The following is a 22,426-nucleotide window of genomic DNA, read 5'->3' as shown; positions in this document are numbered from 1 at the left end:
AATTAGTGTGTGGATCATAGCCTATGCCATAAATCCACGATGCAATAGTGTTTGATGTAGCAATCACACTCACACTGACTTATTACCTAATTAGCTATGTGGCAGATGCATGTTCTAAAAGATTATCTTTTAATTAGCACCAGCCCATCAGACAAATGAGACATTTCTCTAGGGAGGCAAGATTTGTGAGAGTATCTGCAAATTTCCAGACACCAGAATCTAAAGAGACTGAAAATTTGCATCTGGGGCCATCTGCTTGCACATACTTTTCATTTCCTGTTTCTGGTGACCAAGATGCTCAAGGTTGGATCGTGTTGGTCTTGCCATGGTCCACCAGGTCATACAGCTAAGCTGCTGGACTTCACTTTTAGTCTCACCATCCTGTGCACCATTTTCACATGTGGCAAGTTGGTGGCTATCGCTCTTAGCTTCTGTTCCTCAAGAGAGCTCTCAAGTCTGAGAACAAATCACCCTCAGTGGCTCACTTTGCTAGGCCTCAGCTGCAGCCCAAGGGCTCCTGGTTTTGTGGCCTGATGCTTGGCACAAAAGGGCCATGCTAGGCATGTCACAGAACTGTGTGTCTCTTTTTTACTCGATGTAATGTCTTTTTTCTAAAATGAGGGGATGGGGAACATAGCCTTGCAAGGCTGTGATCAGAAATGCAATAGCAGAAAATGAGGTATTGCTTAACCCTTTCACCTGTGTAATGTGTATGGGTTGCTCGTGCGTAAGTTGCCGCCTCTCCAAGCTTTGTTGCCTTGCTAAACCTTTCAGTCTGGGCAGCCCTTCACTTCGTGGCTGCCTCAGTCGCTAGCAGAATCCGTCAGTGGGCGTTTCTTAAATCTTTTCCAACATAAAAGTTGTTTGACACCCAGTCTCCTCCTACTCTCTCTGCGCGGAAGTCTTCTGCGCAGGAAGGGTGTGGGTAGCGGAGGACCCGTGCTCTCCCCGCTGGTGTCCGGTGAAGAGTCCTGGAGCCCTCTCGCCGATTCCCCCATCAGCCCCTCTATATCCCTGGTGTTGTGCTGATTTGCTTCCCCATCTGCGGAGCTGCCTCTCTCCCTGCTGGGCCCTTCTCCAGCATCATTTGAGAGCCTTCCCTCCGCCTCTAGCTCCGATGTCAGTTCCCTGACAACCTGCTGCCACTCTTCCATTAAATATTGTCCCTGTGCTGTCTTCATATGCCTTTGGGGTAGAAATATGGGGAAATGGGGGCTGTTTTGGATGTAGACCATAACTTATTGTTGTGTGCATGAGCAACATGAAGAATCAAGCTCACATACTCCCCTGAACATACTCTCTTCTTCTGCTGTAACAACAAAGAAATTGGAAGTATCCACTTCTAAAATAACTAGAGTTCCCTGTTGTGTTAGAAAAGAAGGAAATCATTGTTAGTTTCAACTGTAGCTTGATAGGCCAGGATAATAAACCACGGTTTGACCCAGGGCTTGCCTGTGTTTAAACTAGAGTTCTCCCTCAGTTCAAAGTTAGTTATCTGAAGAGCCAATCTTTTCACAGCTTCACCAAAGGAGTAAAGAAGACAGACCAGAGAGCAGGATGTACACCAGGCTGAGGCTCACTGCTGCTTATGCACATAATGCTAAATTATAGCTTGACACCATGTGCAAAATGGGCCTGTATCTTCACTCTTGAGGGAAGAAAATCTTTGTGGCAGTGGCCCAAATAATGTTAGAAGAGAAAGGGGTTGTGCAGCCCGTTGCCTCCTCTACTCCTGATCACAATCTTCCAGGGCAACTTTTTATCTATAAAAAAAGAGAATTAAAAAGAAACATGGAACTTGGCATCCTGTCTATAGTTTGACACTGAGTATAAAATGCTTTTGGATGCATTTTTGCAGGGAGTGTTCAGTCTCTTGAACACACTACGTTAGCAAAATTTGCTTGTGCTCCATTCAATCATCTCTGTACTCTGCCCACACTGACTCCTGGAATTTAATGAAGGCGCATTTACCACTTGGCCTCTTAGCCAGGGTGTGTCAAAAGAGAACCAGATTGTATTTACATTTCCTGCAATTCACATTCTGCAAATAGCACAATACATGTGCCTTAGCCTACCCTGCTTTAGGAAACTAGCTTTTTCCATCATGTTTACAGTGCACAATAATTTTTAAAAGGGGAGGGGGGGAGACTGGACCAAAAGCAAAGCTTTCAACCTATACAAGGTGACATGTGGCATTTTTAAAAAAATCTATTGCATAGAAACACAACCTTCAGGGCTGAATTACGTCAGATGAACAGGCACATATTATTTTACATAATATATGCAGATTTCACTAATGGAGAAAGAACAACTGAGGAGTGGTGTGACTTTGGTTAGATGACAAAGTGGTACAGCAGTTGTAGAAGAGAAAGAGGCAGAAAAGGACAGACTGTTAAGAGAAACTATTCCATGTTTCATCCTCTCCTAAGCCTTCTGCAAGTAATGACTAAACTATTCTCCAAAACCATAAGGACTAGACCAGGGGCAGCTAGCATGGTGGCCTTCCAGATGTTGATGAATTACAATTCCCATCATGCCTGACCACTGGCCACACTGGCTAAGGCTGATGGGAGCTGTAGTCCAACAGCATCTGGAGGACACCACGTTGCCTATCCCCTGCACTAGACCATTGCATTTTCCTTTTAACACCCTGGAAGTTGAATGGATTCTAAATTTTGTGCCAGCCTACCGGACTAAATGCTTGTGCGATAAGCCCCAGGGATATCTGCCGCCTTCTGGCTCAGTCTCTCTCTAATCCCGGTTGCTTCCTGTTACTGCCCTGGCTTGCTCCCTCAAGCTCCCTGCTCCATCCTCCTGCCCTACTGCCCTCATTCTCCCCTCCTGCACTTTCCTTGCTCTTTTCTCTTAGCTCCAACGTCAACTTGCTTTGGCAACTCTTGTTCCCTGCCTCTTGGTGTCGGTGCCCCATTCAGTGAATTTTAACCCCCCATTTATTTCTCCTTAGGTTGTCTTCTCAGCATGGGAGACGATGCAAAATACTTCTTTGCATCACGGTAGAAGTTCCTGTGGAGGCCCTCCCAGCAATAGTACTGTCCGTCCCAGAAAGGAGGACATTACCGGAGGAGCTACCATGGCCCATGTGGACTCATCTTGCTACAAAGATAACTCAAGGATGCCTTACAGACAGCAAAGAACAAAGGAGGCAAGGTCAGAGACTTGTTGCTGTAATCACTGTGTGGTATAGTGGTTAGGGCAGGGGAACTAGATGTTGTTGGCCTCCAATTCCCATCAACTCAAATAAGCAAGGCCAGTTGTCAGGGATGAAGGAAGTTGTAGTCCAGCAACATCTGGAGGGACGTAAAGGAAGTTGTAGTCCAGCAACATCTGGAGGGACGTAAATTCCCCAGCCCTGGATTAGACTGTTGGAGTAGGCCCCCAAGAAGACCTGGGTTCAAATTAAGTTGTGACGCTTAGAGACAAGGGATGGCAGCAGCAGCAACTGACTGGAGGACTCCCAAGGAGAGGGGAGAGGAAAGGAGGCTGAGGGAACACTCCACAAGAGAGGGTGTTCAGAAAAGGGCGAGAGGCTGCCAGCTCTGCAGGCAGGGGCTCCTGAGCCCCACAGGGATTCTGCAGAAAGAATGAAGTTGATTAAGTGAGCCATGGACTCAAAGAGGTTATAAAATATATACCTTCCCAGGATCCTTGGAGAAAGGCTGGGATAAAAATGGAATAAAAAAATTACAGGCAAGACCTCTGGTGGCTTTATGGCTGAAAATACAGGCCTGAGGTGGTTGCCTCAGAAGCAACCCACACCTGGAATGTGGTAAACAGTCTTCCAAAATTATGTAATATTTAAAGTGGACATAACTGCCTCAACGTTTCAGATAAAAAAAAATTAGCAGCACTGGAAGCAAAACAACATGCTTTCAGTTTGCCAAGAATATTATTTTCACACTTAGTGAGAGCTGTTCTCTACCTTATCTCTGTTTCCTTTCCTATCCCATCCCATTCCATCATCGCTCTGCTTCCTTTTTTTTGCTGCACAAGTATTTATTTGTCAAAATAATCTGAACAACGATGTGTTCTGGAGAGCGTGAGGAAGCCTGCTCAAATTCAGCAGTCTAGTTTGCACTCCCTAGATCTGATTTACTAACGTCACTTCAATGAGTTCCTGCCATTTCCCAAAATATTCCTGAACCCAAATTAAAATGGAAAAGAGGATCAGGTGACTGGAGTGTCCTTCATAAGGGGTGCATGCACTGGTCAGTGCCAGAAGAGGTTCCTCAGCAAGGGCAGGATCTACTGCTAACAGTTCAAGCATAAATGATATTCCCTTAACTGTGCCGCAACAGCCATCTCTACTCGGATACATTCAAAGCAGGCCACACCCTTCGCTCAGCAACACTAGCTATGCCACTGCTGCCATCCCTCGTAATTCTGACTCTGTCCTAGATACCAGAAGCACAGATCAGATAGGGAAAAATATCTGTGGGGTAGTGGTTAGAGCAGGGTAACATTTCCTTGCCGAATGCCACATAGCAGTGGTTGGCAGAGCTTCAACAGGTGTTGACAGGACAGGAGCCAAAAGTGGGTGGGGACCTGATTTTCTTTATTTATGTGGCACCCTTTCCTCTCTCTCTCTCTCTGCTCTCACCACACTTATAAAATGGAAAGTAAATGGAAGAAAAGCTTAAGGGGGCAACAGTTCTAAGGTAAGTCCATGAGGAAATATACGTGCAGGCAAGATGCTTGTTCGCAGGCACGCAAAATCTCCGTCAACAACCGGACGCCTTGAGCTGACTCATCTTGAACTCCACTTTTGCTGAACACACCGAGGGCCACTTTGTGAGAGATATGAAGGAAGAAAAAGCATGCCCCGTGCCCCATGTGGAGCAATGCGCAAGGGTTTGCTTCGTTACAGAGAACAGGACTGATCCACGTGCACACACAGTTCAAAACAGAACACGCCGCACCAAGGTAACTCCAGTTCGGCACTTTGAAAAGTTGGACCCTGCAACTTTGTGATCCAAATGAAGCACATTGCTGCTGCTTCCTTTGCCTCCTCCTTTTGGCATGACTTGCTGATGCAGGATGATGGGAGCTGGAGTTCAACATCTGGAGGGCCACCCCATCCGTGCCATAGGGATCTCAGGTAACAAGGCTGGGAGAGATCTTGGAGCGCTCCCGCCAGCCAGAGACAGGGGCTAGACAGACCAGTGGTCTGACTCAGGGCCATTTCCTATTTTCATATATCTTCAGGACTCTTCCAATTTAGTGGACATAGAAAGGCAAGGGCTCCAAGCGCAGAAAGAGTTCCTGCCTTTTTTTGTACATACAGGCTGTTTTTACAACAATCCAGGATGGAGTAACAAAAAGTCTTTGCCTTCTAAAGTACAGAATGCAGCAGAAATTAGCAGCATGTTTTTAACAAGATTTCAGGGGCTGAGCAGCACTGGAGAAGGCAATGTGTCTTTTATTATACTTTTATCCCATGCAACATTAAAAAAAAAGTTTAAAGCAGCTTACACTGATCATTACATCATATTTTTATATGCATGTTGAATGTAAGCTGCTTTGAGGGTGAGTGAAGTAGCAAAGTGATATATAAATTCCAACAGAAATTTAAAATTTTTTATTTTTGATTTATCTTCACCTTTTAGGTGACCACTTTCTGCTTCTGAGGAAGCAGGATCTTATCCAGAAATCTCTGTGCCTAAATGTTTTTGTTAGTCTTCAAGTCACCACAAGACTCTGTGTTGTTTTGGCTGCAACACAGATTCAACATTGATATACCTGTGGAATTTATCTCTCATTTGCACAAGCCTGTTTCTGTGCATGTACATGCTGACAAAGAGGACTGCATGGTGTGACATGTTCACAGGAAGGAACAGAACTGCTTTGAATGCTAAGATCCCAAGTTCAATCCCTGGTTCCAAGTCCTGACCCAAACCCAAACCCTGGCATCTCCAGTAAAAAGAATATGTAATGGGAAAGGTAAGGCCTGCCCAAGACATTTAGCCGCCTGAGGTTAAAGGCAAGATGGAGTCCTGCCGTTGCCTCCATACTAGGAACAGAAGCCAGCTAGACTGGCAGCTGAATCTGACTTTGGCACTGGTGACTGAATAGCTCCTCCCCTACAACTGAGGGCAGCTGGCCGGTTTAGGGGGTGCATATGTCCCACACAGCTCTGTCCTCCAAAGAAGGGAACTGCCCCCCAATATCTGCTACCTGAGGCAGTTGCCTCATTCTGTCTAACAGTGTGTCTGGCTTGGTCTCTACCCACTCCCCTGCAAAGCTGCTCCCTTCCAGTGTAGGCAAATAGTCTCTCCAAGCATAAGGCAGCTTCCTATGTCCCTGAACAGGAACCCCTGAATGGTGCCTCCATCCCAGGATGGAAAGTCCCACAAGCCTGCCACCACGTTCCCTACCTCTCGAAGTTCCAGCCTCTGTGCCACGGCCTCCAGGCTTTCCTGCCCGGTGCTCTCCACCGACAGTGTAAATTCCACAAACTCATTGTTAAGCAACTGGATGCGGGCCACCAAGCAGCTCTTGCTAGACACTGTGTAGCGTCGAGTTCGTTTCAGCTTCAGCCCGAAAGGCAGAGGCATTTTCTTCCCTAGCACATTCACAAGAAGTCACCGTAAGCCTTCCAGGAATGCCTTGCCTCCCACGAATAGTCAGGAGCTATGAAGTCCCCAGATGATCAACCGGCAGCTGCAGCAGCAGCCATCAAAAAGTGGCAGGTCCTCCTCCAATATCTGAGCAAAGGAAGCATTGACGAAAATTCTGCGGAGGGAGAAAGCAAAGAGGAGTTTACGTAAAGAGATGGGTTTAGCTCACAATGTCCATTCACATTTGGCGAGCTTAGCTCGGAAAAAAAAGTATAGCTTGTTTTTTTCAACACAGAAAATTCCTCAACTCTCAGAGCCTTTATATCAAGCATAGGCAAACTCGGCCCTCCAGATGTTTTGGGATGACAACTCCCATCATCCCTAGCTAACAGGACCAGTGGTTAGGGATGATGGGAGTTGTAGTCCCAAAACATCTGGAGAGCAGAGTTTGCCTATGCCTGCCTTACGTGATCTCAGGAATCCTTACAACAAACTTGTTGGCTCAGCCAATATTATTAGCCCCATATTACAGGTGGGGAAGATGAAGGTTGAGACTGAGAATATAGGGCTTATCTATCCCTCCCCAATAAATACATGGCTTAGATAATTAGGTGGAATTGGGAACTTTCTCAGCTCACATTTGTAGCTACTACACAAACTCTCTTTAAGATTTACTAATCTGTGTTGGTGTAACAAGTATATCTTGTATAGATAAAAGGGTTTTGCAACTAATGGTATTTTTTTAAAAAAACAACCATGTTCTATATGGAAATTAGAGACATTTATGGAATAGCAAACTACAAGATTAATGTATATTTTAATTTATTGGGTAGGTACCATATCAATTCCATATTTTCTACAGCATTAAAATGCACAGCTGAAACTAAACACATGTTAAAATAGTAGGAGTTATGCACAATGTATAAAATCAGGAGAAAAGGGGTTCAGGCAAGCAGAACTGCAATTGGTGATAACTCCTCTGGCTAATTTACTTGCTAGGCTGTTTGTACCTCTTCCTGTTCCCTCACTTTTGCTCTCATCCACTGTTCCTCTCCCACCCACTTCAATCCTATCACATTGCCTCAACCCCTTTAAACCGCTGCCAGAACTGGTAGACTGGCTATGTGACAGGCAGAAACGCAACAGGCACAGCGTATCATCATGCATCGTTACTTTACATCTCCATGCCAAGAAAAATGAAACATGTTGATTTATTTTTACAGAAAAATTGTATTGGGGGAGGCAGCTCTAAACTCTTTTCAAAACCAAATTCTAGCAGAGGCTTTCCTAAATCATCCTAGCAGTACCTAGTGCAGATTGCAAGCCTTCTTCCGTGCAGAAATAATGCCTGTTCTAAACAGAGCCTAACATAAACCTGGTGCTAAGCATAGGATTACTACTAAGTTTAAAGGATGCCACAAGAATGTAACAGAACCTTCCTTCATGTTAATTCTGTGTGGTCTTAGACATCATGACTTGGAGGTTGAAAAAAAGTGATTCCACATATGCAGTCTTCCCCCTCCACAAACCAACACACTTTACTGTGAAAACATACAAGAAAGCATTACAAAGCCAACTGGAAATGGCACCTTCATTCATTCATGAATAAACAATACTTACCCCACTAATACTACAATCCATAGCTTTATGCATTTTGCAGCAGTTCTATTTATGACTCTCCTAGAGTAAATGAGTTTCAGGCTTCATTCTGATTATTCTCTCAAAATATTTGTGAAGATTACAACCCATTTCTTGCTTATAAAGTCTACTGAGGAGGCTCCCATTTAGTTCTCCATTGCAGACAGTTGCAGTGCTTTATCCATGGGATAAACAGTTACGACTACATTTTAAAAGATGAAGCATTCTTTCAAAACGTTTGATTTTTAAACTAGTCTCCTCAGCCTCAGCACTGACCAACCTGCACTACAATCCTATACATGTCTGCTCAGAAATGAATCAATGGAGCAAGCTCCCAGGTTAGAGGGCATATACTGTACTGAATTTTGACATTTTAGCAAACCTTTGGTGGTCTTTATAATAATAATAAAAAGATTTGTGAACGTTAGGAATCTGAAGCCTTCAACTGCATGGAACAATCCAAAAAGTTAAGCAATTTTGCTTGCACTGATTCCAATGGAAGAACAAAGCAATGCTTAAAGTCTAAACCTTCAATCTTATGCAAGCTTAACTCCTGGTTTTCAGTTAAATTAGTGGGATTCACTTCTAAGCAAAACTGGATGAGATCAGGCTGCCTTGTGCCCATTATGTTCAAAGTCCATCAGATTTGCTCTAACATTTGCTTTGACTTCATAAGCAAACATAAATTCTTCCACCCCCCTCCAATAATTTATAAATCATGTTCATACATGGTGGGAATATTTCCTGAGGCTGCTCCAATGAGAATTCAGGACACTTTCCCCATAAAATTTTATATAAATCATTTTCAAAGGGGAGAGCACATGCAGCATTGCTACACTTAAATACATTAACAGCAAAGGCAATTATAAAATGTCTTAGGGGAGAATAATGCTTCAAACCTATTCAACAAGTTTTCGTGCTGGCCAAGCACAATTCTTGCAAACACAGCACAACCAAGCTTTGTTTAGCAGCTGTTATTTTCTGCTACCAGCTGCTGTCATGTTAGTCGTTTCCCCCCCCCCCCCGCCGCCACCGCTGCCACATACGCCTATTTCAAAATAATGTCTATCTGCACGATTAAAGGGAGTTTGCATTCAGTAAGACGATAGCACTTTAGTGCCAACACTAGCAAATCCAATCAACCATATGTTGAAATCATTGTTCCCTATTTAGCAGGTCTAGGAACACTTCAGATGTTATATTCTGATTTAGCCTATACTTTTAAAGAAACTTAAGTATTATCAAAGACTCAACCTTCCCCACTTAACTTCTACTTCTTTCCTCTCCAGTTGCCCAGAAACTCCGTACACGGCCAAAATAAAACTGGAGTGCACAGAAAGGAAAAGTTGGGTTAATTATACATCAATCATTTTTAAAGGCAAAAATCCACAAAGCAAGATTATGTCCTCATTTTATCAACCAACCCCTGAAATCATTTGGAAGAGTGAATGTTATTGGAAATTTGGGGGGGGGGCAGGGTAAGGATGAAAGTTGCTCTGGGACTGAAAACTAGTTTGTTTATTCATTTGCTAGTCATGTACAAACAACCCACAAAATACCTTCCCTATTAATGCACGAAACTATACCATATCCACCACACTCCCTCCTTTTAACAACTGAACTAACAGCAAGTGTTTCACTGACAGAGCTGTACTAAGGGTAAAACAAATCATTTTGCTTGCAAAATATCCTTCCAACTTCTTACATTTAGTGTTATAATTCTAATAAAGGAAGCCTCGTGATATTATTATTATTATTAATACCCCGCCCATCTGGCTGCGATTCTTTATTAAGGCAGGGTTGCAGTAAACGGGGGGGGGGGCGTTTACGTTTTAAAGAAACAAATATTCGTTTCAATTAAGACCCTGCCATACAGAAATGAACAAGGACACCGAGATACGAAACTCCTGGGCACTCGTCCTTTATCCTTTCGCGAGGGCGCCGCGATCTACTTCGCAGCCCGATCTTAACCAAGTTTTGCTCTGAACACCATCCCCAAAAAGGATGCCGAGGGCACCAATCCGCTCGCTGGGAGCTTCATTGCGCACTGCCACCTTCAGAAGGGCTCCGGCCGGGCGATTCAAGAAAAGATCCTGAAAACCGGTACTATAAATGTGTAACAACTCTTTTAAAAAACAAAAGCAGCATCCCCGCATCCCCCCCTCCCGCCCACCGCGCCGCCCCTTTACCTGTTGCAGCAATTCAAGGAAAGCGGACTTTTAACTGCAACCATCCAGGCGCAGTTTGGAGAGCAATCCGGGTGAAACCATTTCATGGGTATTCCTTTTTATTTCTGAGGGGAGTGGAAAGGTCAGCAAGGCTTCTCGGGTCCCCTTTCCCTGGAAGCGAAGAGCCGCCTGCATCTCTCTGCTCCTCTCAGAGCGAAAACATTCCTCACTTCCTGCCTCAACAACAACAACAACAACAACAGCGGAGGCGAGAAAAAGCCGAGGCTGAAGCTCATTCCACGGGGCCGAGGAGGGAGGAGAAATACTACAGTCAAAGGAGGCTTCCCCTCAGCCAGCCAGCCGCCTTCCTGTGACAGAGGAAGCCCCCGGACTGCTGGAGCGCACAGGACGGCCTCCCGCCCCCTCTCTCTCTCTCTCTCGCGCCCCCCCCCCCAGCCGCTTCGCTCCACGCCGCGCTTGCCAGCGGCCCGTGCGTGCGCCGCGAGAGCGCGCGGGGTTCTCTTTTCTTCCCTCTCCTGCCTTGCCTTCCTTTCTTTCTCTCCCCTCCGGAGGGAGGCGTTCCCCTTTGCTCCAGCCATGCGGAAGGATACGGCGCGCGGTCATTAAAGCACAGCCCTCTTATGTTTGCAGCCCCATGACCTCAGAGATGTGGAATGTCGGCCGGGGGAATGTCAGCAATGGGACAGCTGCTGCTCCAACGAGGAGAGGAGGGAGGGAGGAGGCGGCATGGCAAGAAAGGAAGATAAGGAAACTGCACGCCCGCCCGCCACGGCCGTGAAGCTCCCGTCGCTTTGGAACAACAACAGCGGCGACAACGAAATAGTCCTCCCTCCCGCCAAAAAGTGGAATAGATACAACCTCCCCGATCTCGAGTCGTGTTAGCCTGCTGCAGCAAAAGTGTCTTGCCCATGGAAGCTTACCAGGAATAATAATAATAATAATAATCAGTGCTTTTTTTCTTTAAAAAATGTTTAGGGGTACTCTCATTTTGACTCAAGAAAATGACCGTTTTATCGTTCAAATGGGGGGAAATAAATACTGTACAGTAAATGGACAAAAGTACAGAGATTCGCAAAATGTTTAGGGGTATGCGTCCCCCCCCCAGAAAAAAGCACTGATGATAATAATAATAGTTATGTCTTGTCTTGAGGCGAGGTAAAGTTGGGAGCCTCCAGACATAGGAGCCAGCATCTAATTATTAATTAATTAATTATACCCCGTCCATCTGGCTGGGTTTCCCCGGCCACTCTGGGCAGCTCCCCAGAGAGTATTAAAAACATGATAATACATCAAACATGAAAAACTTCCCTAAACAGGCCTGCCTTCAGATGTCTTCTAAAAGTCAGATCTAAGGGCCAAGGTCCCTTCAGCCCCCCCACTAAAATATTTGAGGGGATCGGGGGGGGGGCCAGTTGATGGGCATTGCCATTCAAAGGGTGTGTGCCCACCACATCATGTGATCAATTCTGCAGGGCAGAGCTTATCTCCCCTCATATTTTATTTAAGTTGGCAGCCCTTGTCTCCAGATGTTGCTGGACTACTATTCCTATCATCCCTGATTACTGGGCATACTGGTTGGGGCTGACTGGAGTTCTGGAAACACCAGGGGGGGGATTTATTGGGCACAGAAGGGGCAAAGTATATTTCTAGTTGGACGAGTTGTGTCCCACATTAAACATAGCAGTATATGTTTCTGACAGGAATCCAGCGATGGGGGCGAGGCAAGTGGGGGATGAGCTCCTTGCATGGTGGGCACTTGCCCCCTCCCCTGCCACCCAGTGCCATCCATGCTGGAGCTGGAGTCCAACAGCACACGGAGGACCACAAGTTCTGTGTGTCTACTCTTAAGGCATCGAAAGATGCTGTACAAGATGCACAGATCGGTTCTTCGTGGGAACACAGGCGTAACACAGATTGGCAACAAACTGGACGCCTGGCATCACTTGACGCAATAGTTTCCAGAGGACATTAGCCCATTGCAGCAAAAGCAGCCACAGAGTCTTAGGGCACTATAAAGCAGAGACAAGGAACCCTGTGGCTCTCAAGGTGTAGTTGGACTCCCAGTTCCCATCTTCCCTGACCATTGGCCATGCTAGCTGAGCAGGAGTTGGAGCCCAATAGCTTCTGGAGGGCTGGAGGTTCCCCCCACCTTTGGTGAAAGGCTTGCAAATTTATTGTGGCATAAGGTTTTGTAGACTAAAGTCCACTGCATCAGAGATATATGAAGTACTATCCTGGATTTACTCATGATAACAACATACAGCAGCTGATGGAGTGCACCCCAGCTTATGCCATAATAAATGTGTTAGTCTTTAAGGCAGCACAATACTCTGTTGTTTTACCACGACGGATGGGCTTTTGTTATGCCAGTGCTCCATAAATAAGTGTCAGTTTTTGTTGGCGAGCAGCCTACACTTTCGTCTTCCTTCCTTAGTTCTTAACAAAACAAGTTTAGCCATTCCTGGACATTTTTCTGTTTTTCTTTTTCTCAGTTAAGGGAGTTTCAGATTCCCTTCAATGCTTGTTTGGTACAGAGAATTTTTGCTGGGGTTATCGCACAGCATAACAATTCTCTCTGCCAGTTGCTTATTATTATTATTTTGGTATGTGTCAATAAAAGTGTATTTAGAGCATCAAGGGCTAAATCTATTTCAGTTATTTTAATCCCTTCCAATTCAAGCAAGCCTTCCAGACTGAATATAATTTATGCATACAGTTCTTGGAAATAATTTTTAAATGTGTCCTTGGGAGTGTTTTTTTAAAAAAACACCAAACAAACAAACAAACATGGGTTGTGCAGAGTAACTGATGAATGAGCCTGGTTTAAAAATGCTTTAAATGGAGGACACATCAGCACACAGCCATCCACAGGCTGGCTCAACCACAGCAAAATAACAATCTGGTTGTCTAGCAGCACTAAAATTCTCTGCAGGTTGTATTTCAGCTATGTTTTACTCACCCATTGAAGTTAATTGAGAACTTGAAAGATCGCCACACTTTTGCAACATTTTGGCTGGTCCCAATAAAGGCATTGCCCAACTTTGGAGTTTTTCTCATTCATATGCTTAATACTGACACTCTCAAAGAGCTCACAATCCTGAAGGGTCTGAACTTCTCTTTGCAGAAGCCATGCTAACCCCTCAACAATTCTTCTTTATACTTAATATAATCTGTGTTTAAACATGCTTCCTCCAATTTAGCTAGGAAAAAAAGTTAGCTGAACAAATATATTGGCTCACCCAGACTCTTTTTAAAAAAGGCATTAAGTTGGTTATTTTTTAACATGATATTTTAAACAGCATGCAAAGGGTAATGGGGGGTGCATTCTCTGCTGCTCCCCATGTACTATGGAGGAAGACGCTGGAGTTTGCAGCTGTTGATGCATATCTCTGTGGTTGCCCTTGTTTCCTATCCTAGTCCTTTTCTTTTGGCTACTTGGCAAAGGAGCTTTTCCCCTCCCTGGGTGGAGTCTTATATTCTTGTCCTTGTGTGCACTCTTTTTTTTTTCTTTTTTAAAAAATATATTTATTGCAATTTTTAAACAACATACAAAATACCATCACCATACAGCAAAACAGAAAAAAGTCAAAGTAAGATTATAGAAAACAGAAAAAATAGAAAAAGAAAATAGAAATAAAGTAGAATTATTCATAAATCATATTTTCTTAATCTTTGGACTTCCTCACATCACCCTTCCCTGAGTTCTCAATCATATAGTTATATGCAGCAATTTGTTACCTTACTTCCATTCTTATTTTATAGATCTCAAATATTATGTTCCGACTTTTAAATGATTTTGTCATAAATTAAACTACTTGATTTGAACATAATATTACTTCAAATTTCATCATTTCCTTAAACATCACATATTCTCATATGTCTTACAATAAAATTACTGCTGCCGTGTTTCTTTCAATCGTGCATTCTCCTAACATTCATACAATTTATAGTATTTTTGTAAATAGTCTTTAAATTTTTTCCAGTCCTCTTCCACCGTCTCTTCTCCCAGGTCCCGAATTCTGCCAGTCATTTCGGCCAGTTCCATGTAATCTATCAGTTGCGTCTGGCATTCTTCCAGTGTGGGTAAATCTTGAGTCTTCCAGTGCTTTGCGATGAGTATTCTTGCTGCTGTTGTTGCATACATAAAAAAGGTTCTATCTTTCTTTGACACCCCTTGGCCGACCATGCCCAAAAGGAAGGCCTCTGGTTTCTTAAGGAAGGTATACTTAAATACCTTTTTTAACTCATTATAGATCATTTCCCAGAAAGCCTTAATCCTTGGGCATGTCCACCAGAGGTGAAAGAATGTTCCTTCAGTTCCTTTACATTTCCAGCATTTATTATCAGGCAGATGATATATTTTTGCCAGCTTGACTGGGGTCATGTACCACCTGTATATCATTTTCATAATATTTTCTTTCAAGGCATTACATGCCGTGAATCTCACTCCGGTGGTCCATAACTTTTCCCAGTCAGCAAACATAATATTGTGCCCAATGTCCTGTGCCCATTTTATCATAGCTGATTTGACAGTTTCATCCTGCGTATTCCATTTCAACAGCAAGTTGTACATTTTTGAAAGTACCTTAGTCTTAGGTTCTAACAGTTCTGTGTGCACTCTCTGCCTGGGACAGGAAGTACTGGAGTCAGTGGTGACTGGGACACTGGGGTTGATGGATTTGGAGCACTGTGGTGTTTTGTGTGTTGTGATGGGGGGCACTGGGGGTCCCCATTGGCACTGTGTGTGGGCAGCAAGCAGTGGTGGTGTTGGCACAATCCCTGATCAGTGACATTTGGTTGCATTTCCAGAGGTGTTTGTCCGTCATTTTTATGCCATTCATTTTCTTATTTACTCTGTTGTGTTTCCCCCTCACCATCCTGGGCTGAGCATGTATAGGACATGGAAGCTGTTCCACTGGCACAGTGGTGGCATCTTTCCTACCCCCTACCAGCACCCTGATGTATGGTAATTGCAATATGGGATTGCTTTGCCCAACTACAGTAACATCAATTCAGGCGTACAGCATTTTCCACAGTGAATACCAATGCAAATAACTGGTTCAGCTTCTTTGCAGTCTCTGGATCCTCCTTTAGCAATCCTTTCATTCCTTTGTCAACAGGCAGTCCAACCGCCTCCCTGGCTGTTTTTCTGCTTCTGAAATACAAAAATGTGCCTTTTTATTCTCCTCATTTGGGCAAGAAAAGAATCCTTCTTGCCATTTATGGTGTCTTTGGCTCCAATTGTTAACCCTGCTGGCACTTGGATTTGAAAGTACTTTTCCTATTTTGCTGTATATATTCTAGTTGAGCTTCTATCTTTTTGGTTTTAAATTACCTCCAAGCATCCTAGAGAGATTTAACCGTCTTAACTCCCCTTTCCAGGAATTACAGTATTTCTATTTCTATCAAAACAATCTTAGAACATGGTTACAGTTTCTCCTCGTATCCTTATACTAAATGTATTTGTTTTCTTATTTGGTACATATATCTCCATGATACACATCCTCAAAAAAAGAAGACAGAAGAGGCCATCAATCTGCATAAAATTAGCATGTACTAATTTATATGTATAGATGGATATCTAGAAATAATTCCTTTCATTTAAATAAAAATACATCTCTCCATCTTGTGGACGTTTGGGACCAAGCGACCTGTTTGCATGCTCATTCTGCTGTCCTCAGTGCTATTTTCCTAGAAGAAAAAAAGAACCTCCCTTGCTATCTTGTAATGGCAGTGGTACCCAACGTGGGGATTCAGGGCACAGTCCTACAATGGCTGCGCTCTTTTCTTTCAAGTCGGGGACAGAGTGTGGCACTAGGGGAGGAGTTGTCATCACGACACTCCTTGGTGTGTGGAGTACCACAGGGTGCAATCCTCTCCCCGATGCTTTTTAACATCTTTATGTGCCCCCTCGCCCAACTTGTCTGGAGTTTCGGTTTGGGTTGCCACCAGTATGCTGATGACACCAACTTTATCTGTTGATGGACGGCCATCCTGACTCAGCCCCGGACACACTGATCAGGTGCTTGGAAGCTGTGGCTGGATGGCTGCATGGGAGCTGGTTGAAGTTAAACCCAGTCCTTTGGCTGGGTCAGGACATGGGGCTGGGGGGGGGGGCAGCTCCCATCTCTTGCAGGGGCTCAATTAGTGGCAGCGCTTTCTGTCAAGAGTCTGGGTGTAATCTTCAACGCCTCCCTTTCTATGGAGGCGCAGCTACAAAGGTGGCATTTTTCCATTTCTGCTGTGCTAAGCAGTTGGTCCCTTACCTCTCTCGTCCTGATCTTGCCACTGTGATCCATGCGACGGTCACCTCCAGGCTTGATTATTGTAATTCACTCTATGTGGGGCTGCCCTTGAAGCTGACCCAGAAACTCCAGCGGGTGCAGAATGCTGCAGCAAGACTCCTTATGGGGTTCTCGCCGCGGGATCACATTCATCCAGTGCTATACCAGCTGCACTGACTCACGGTGGAGTACAGGATCAGGTGCTGGGTTTAACCTTTAAAGCCCTATACAGCCTAGGACCCTTGTACCTGCAGGACCGCCTCTCCTGGTATGCCCCATGGAGGACCTTACGGTCCACAAATAATAACATCTTGAAGGTCCTGAGCCTCAGGGAGATTAGACTGGCCTTGACCAGGGCCAAGGCCTTTTCGGCCGTGGCCCTGGCCTGGAGGAACGCTCTGTCACACGAGATCAGGGCCCTGCGGGACTTCACATCTTTCCGCAGGGCCTGCAAGATGGAGCTGTTCCTCCAGGCCTTCAGTCGGGGTTCAGTCTGACTCCCCCTCCCCTTTCATAAGAACTTGCATGAAAGTGGCCTCCCAATTTTTCTCACAGGCTCATGTAAGTTCAGGACAAACAGTTGGGCCTGGTGAACATTTAAAGTCCCCAACCCTAATCTGCAGGCTGCCATCTGATTGGATTTTATTCTGATCCTGATCTGATTTTAGGATGTATTTTAATTGATTGCCTGATTTTATGTTAATGTGTTATACATTTGATGTTAGCCGCTCTGAGCCCGGTTTTGGCCGGGGTATAAATAAAAATTATTATTATTATTATTATTATTATTATTATTATTATTATTATTATTATTATTACCCACCTGAGAGGTGCCAGAACTGAGTTCTGGTGAGTTCCAGCTGAAAAAAGGCATTGGCTGTCCTGGTGTTAACTGATAATGGGCATGTTATTACCTTACTCGATGAGACTCAACAGTGGTTTAGTCACAACTCTTGGTATTTACATATCACCTTTACACAAACCCTTCAAATCATTTTACACAATTGCAAAGAATCTTTTCAATTACCTGGAAATGTAGGTCAACGTTATTATTTCCAGAGACCAGAGGAACGCTGAACACCATCTTAATTAGACATTTCCTGTGGCATGGCTCGCAGCTCACACACCCTTAGTGATTACACCGGTTCTCATTGTTTATGTGGGGCTCTAGGGGTTTGCAGTCCAGGAACTGGTCAGGCCCCAATCCGCTTATCTTTACATACAGTTTCTTTCTTGTGAATAGGTTCCACAGATTTCACTACAACATTATCATTAGTACACTTAGTTATTATGGTATCAAGCAAACAGTCCACTATGTTTACACAGAAATGCCCTAGTTCTTTATAGGACTTTCCTTCTGAACTGCAGCCAAAGCTCCATTAAAATCAATGTGTGTATTCAGAAATGGAATTTGAGGAACTTTATGTTTAAGGTTTTGGAATATATGGGTTGTGGAGACATTTTTATGAAAGGAGTAAAGGCAATATACACTGAACAATCAGCAAAATTTATAGTAATTAATATACTGACTGAGAATTAAGAAATAACCAAAGGAACTAGACAAGAGTGCCCACTGTCACCTTTATTGTTTGTAATAGTTTTAGAAGTTTTGGTGCAAAGAATCAGATGTAATCAAGAAATTAAAGGAATAAGAGTGGGACAGAGGCAATATAAATTAAAATATTTTGCAGACGATGTGGTGAAATCTGTAGAAGAACTAATAAAGGCAATTTCGAAAGCACTAGAAGAGATTAAAAAATCGGAGAAATAGCAGGTCTTAAAATTAATAAAGATAGAACCCAACTCCTGGTAAGAAATATGGATGATGAGAGTAAAAATAAATTACAAAGTTTATCAGGTTTAAAGATAGGCTACACCCCTATCTGGACAGGGACAGCCTAACAACTGTTGTCTAAATAAAAAAATTCCTTCCAGTAGCACCTTAAAGACCAACTAAGTTAGTTCTGTAACTGTTGTCTATACTCTGGTAACCTCTAGGTTAGATTATGGCAACACGTTATACAGGGGGCTGCCTCTGAAGAAAGTTTGGAAACTTCAGCTGCTGTAGAATTCAGGGCCAGGTTGCTCACCCTTTTTAAAAACACACACCAAGAATTCTCCCTTATCCCCAGCCTCCTCAGTTCCAGTCCCTTATAGTGACAATGCAGCCTGCTAGTTTAATGTCACTGTGAACACATGCCTCATATAGATGTTAAGTCAGAAACTTGGTGAATGTTGACATTTATAGGAGAATGTAAGCAGGGGAACCAACAGGAAATGTCAGAAATAGTTATGTGATGAACATTTGCACATCCTTGCAACGTTCTTGACATTTGCACTGTTGTGGGCTTCCTATCAGATGTCTGTGATTAGAGCTATCAGGATTGCCATAAAGCTCAGAGAGGTTGGGTGAGTAAAACAACACTCATGGCCTGGCAAATGTCATTTTCCTATAAAATGACCCTCTTACCATTTTCATCTGTAAATGTTGAAGATGAGGATAATATCTGGACATTTTGGTTAAGTCTTGACATTTACTGTTAAGTGTTCTGACATTCCCCCTGAGCTTATTCACATCTCAGGACTTACTAGTAAATGTCAGCATCACCACCTTTGAGACATTTACTGGTAACAAGGTTAGATAGGTCCCTTGTGTCTTCAATCTGCAACCAGAGCAGGTGGATTAACCTGCTTTGGGGAGCAGTAACGTGTAGCACATGTAGCTAGAGTAGCAGAGAGGGAGGCTGCAGTACTCAGCTTATTGTCTAGCTTCCCATTTCTTTTAGAGACAACCTGAACTTTTTCTTCCTGTCCCTTCCTCTGGATGTCCTGCTGGTGTGGAATCTACATATTCCTCAGCTGGCACCTACTGTGCAACGGCATGGGGGAGTGGACAGCAGGCAATGTCTGGGATTTTATACTGGCTCTGTTGTGAAACAGAGCTCAGATCTAGTTGGAACAGAGATCACAGTCTCAAAAGATCAGATTTCACGTCTCTGTGTTTATTCCCCATTCGAGTCCAGGGAAAACCCTCAGGTTTCTCCTTCCTAGCAGAGCTGAGTTAGTTCAACATTGTTGGAGTTGAGCTGGAATGGCTGGAGCCATGGGGTCAGTGGTTCATAAAATAAGAGAGAGCCTGAGCTCACGCCCAGGGGAAAGGTCACCTGGGGGCCAAACTAAAGCAGGAAAGTGGCAAGTGAGGAAAGGGTTATGCTATGCCTCCTCCACAAAATCTTCTCTGGTTCTAACTACTCCTAACTGGAGTAGTGTTACATGCACTCACATGCAACATCGACTTTGGCACTCAGCCTCTTTTGTGAAATGTGAAGGTCATAGGATAGTGAGCATCCTTGCAGGGCTGTTGTGCAAACACAGTGGGATGGTTCTAGAGTTGTGTGAATGGAAGCATACACATGTAATGGGGCTTTTCTACCTATCCTTTCACACAGCACTCTCACTAAAGCATATCCTGAGAGTCGAAGGATCCCAGGAAAAGCCTGGGGTGTGGCAAGGGAGGGGGAATTGGCAGAAACTGGGAAGATTCCCTGACTCTCAGGTGAGGCTTCTCAGAGGATACAGGGGGCGTCAATGGGGAGGAGGCAGGAAAGCCCCATTGAAGTGGGAGATGAAAGAAAATGAGCAACAGTAAGGCATGGGGAGCATAAAATTTTGCAATGGAATGGAGTAATTGGAAATGAATGGTGAAAGGGACTCACAAATGAATAATTTGAGGCCTGAAAACATGGCTTAGGAGCCATGAAGATGCTGTGTCCATTTTACTCATCTGAAAGAATATTGTGTGTGCTTGCAGTCATTACCTTAGAAAGTTGGAACCCCTAACAGGGAGAATGTCAGCAATGGGACAGATGCTTCTTTGGCTAAAGAGACATTGCAGAAATACATATGGGGGAAACAAGAAATAACAGCTGATCAGTTCTTTTTCATTATATGATCATTTATATTAAGCCTTTCCAATTAAAATCTCTCCAAGTGTAATGGTCTTATTTTTATAACTCCCAGAAATATTATAATTAGGTTTACAGACAGTACAGATGGACCAAAGGGCGTAGTTTTAAACATCTGTGACCTGAAGCAAAAATACTTGTGATGCAGGAACTGATAACAGCGTAAAGAAATCCAGCTGCCCTCTCAACTACAGACTTTTCGCTACAGGGGATAGAAGGAGAAAAAATGCAGGGGGGGGGGAGAAGCAAATGCTGCTCTCTGTACATTAAGAAATGTTGCACATTAATTGTATGTGGCCATGAGAACCTCTAGCCCAGTGTTTCCCAAACGTTTTTGGGCAACGGCACACCTGCTTACCAGAAAAAAATCTCGCGGCACACCACCATTAAAGCCCCGCCCCCGTGACGTCAGCGCGCAGCGTCACGCCGGGAGGGACGCACAAAAATGAAAGTTTTTTCCCTCCCCCTTGCCGGGGTGGGAGGAGGCAGCAGAGCGAGGGCAGCTGAGGCGGCGGCGGCAGCTGAGGCGGCGGCGGCTGCGATAGCGGGCGGAGGAGGAGCCGTCGCCGGGAGTTGCTGCTGCTGCTGTTGCTGCTGCTGCCCGGACATGCCGGCCTCCTCCTCCTCCGCTGTCTCGCGCTCCTCCCTTTTGCGCGCGCTGCCCCGCCGCTCGGCACGACCACCGCGGAGCCGCCCCGGCTCGACGCGGATCCTCCCTGCCGCCTCTCGCCGCCGCCTCTCGCCCGCCTCCCTCCCACGGCACACCAGCCGGTGTCTCACGGCACACTAGTGTGCCGCGGAACACCGGTTGGGAAACACTGCTCTAGCCTACTGGGACAATTTTCAGAAACCTCTTTACAACCTGCATTGTTACCACCATTGCAAAGAATATTAATTTTAAAAGGGTTCATGAATAATGAAAATACCCCAACACTGAAGGCAGAACATAGTCATTGTGGTTAGTAGCTGTGGACAGCCTTGGTTTGTCTAACTCCCTTTTAATGCTAGCCAAACTGGTGATCACCACTGCCTCTTGGGGGAGGAAATCCCCTTGTTCCAACTGTCTGCTCTGAATCTTCCAGTATTCAGCTTCATTGGATGCAGCAGTAGGAAAGAGGAAGCAATGCATCTCCCTATCCACACCATCGGCAATTTTTCATACACCTCAAGCATTATTATTGCTGTTTATATATCTTTTTCCCAGACTCAAGGTGGCTTACAGATAAAAATCAGAATAGAAATCGTGCAGCAGCAGCGGGAGGCCCCATTAGCTAAAGTGGTACCTCAGGTTAAGAACAGTTTCAGGTTAAGAACAGACCTCCAGAACAAATTAAGTTCTTAACCCAAGGTACCACTGTATACACTTCCATAAGTAAACACACTACTTCTGGTAAATGAGCCACCATACCTTCGGGTAACGCAACTTTTGGGTTGTATACTTCCAGGTTTCGCCCTGCGCGCTCTATCATGCAGCTCTCTATCATGCAGCACACGTGCGCAGAAGTGGTGCCTCTTGTGGACTTTTTGGGTTGCGCACGGACCCCCGGAACAAATTAAGTTTGTATCCAGAGGGTCCACTGTACTATCCGAAACCAAAGGAGCACATTGGGTGCCAGTTGTGAATTATATTGGCATTGTTTCCAGATCTCCTACCCCACGAGACAGGGCAGCAGTGCCTTGGGGCTCCTGGATGATGCTTGCTGGAGGGAAGGTAAAGGTAAAGGACCCCTGGATGGTCAATAATAATAATAAATAATACATTTTATTTATACCCC

General features: G+C 44.6%; 1 protein-coding gene across 7 annotated transcripts in view; it reads right to left on the bottom strand.

The window, feature by feature from the left end:
• The window catches only part of PTPN21 (protein tyrosine phosphatase non-receptor type 21), a 49,358-nt gene extending 38,538 nt beyond the window's left edge, over positions 1–10,820 (bottom strand). For 5 of the 7 annotated variants that reach the window (XM_081172446.1, XM_081172448.1, XM_081172449.1 and 2 more), the window contains exons 1-2: positions 10,403–10,819; positions 6,393–6,750 (exon numbers count right to left, since the gene is read on the bottom strand). In XM_081172446.1, coding sequence (XP_081028572.1) covers positions 6,393–6,572 — 180 coding nt within the window. In that variant the 5' untranslated portion in view covers positions 6,573–6,750; positions 10,403–10,819. Of the gene's footprint in view, positions 1–6,392; positions 6,751–10,402 lie in introns of all 7 variants that reach the window. The other 2 variants (XM_081172445.1, XM_081172447.1) reach the window with 1 other exon arrangement.
• Positions 10,821–22,426: the final 11,606 nt, after the last annotated feature.

The sequence above is a fragment of the Podarcis bocagei genome (genome assembly GCF_964188305.1).
Source record: "Podarcis bocagei genome assembly, chromosome: 1".
Lineage (NCBI taxonomy): Eukaryota > Metazoa > Chordata > Lepidosauria > Squamata > Lacertidae > Podarcis > Podarcis bocagei.
Note: the sequence above shows the minus strand (reverse complement) of the source record. Positions and strands in the feature narration are given on the sequence as shown.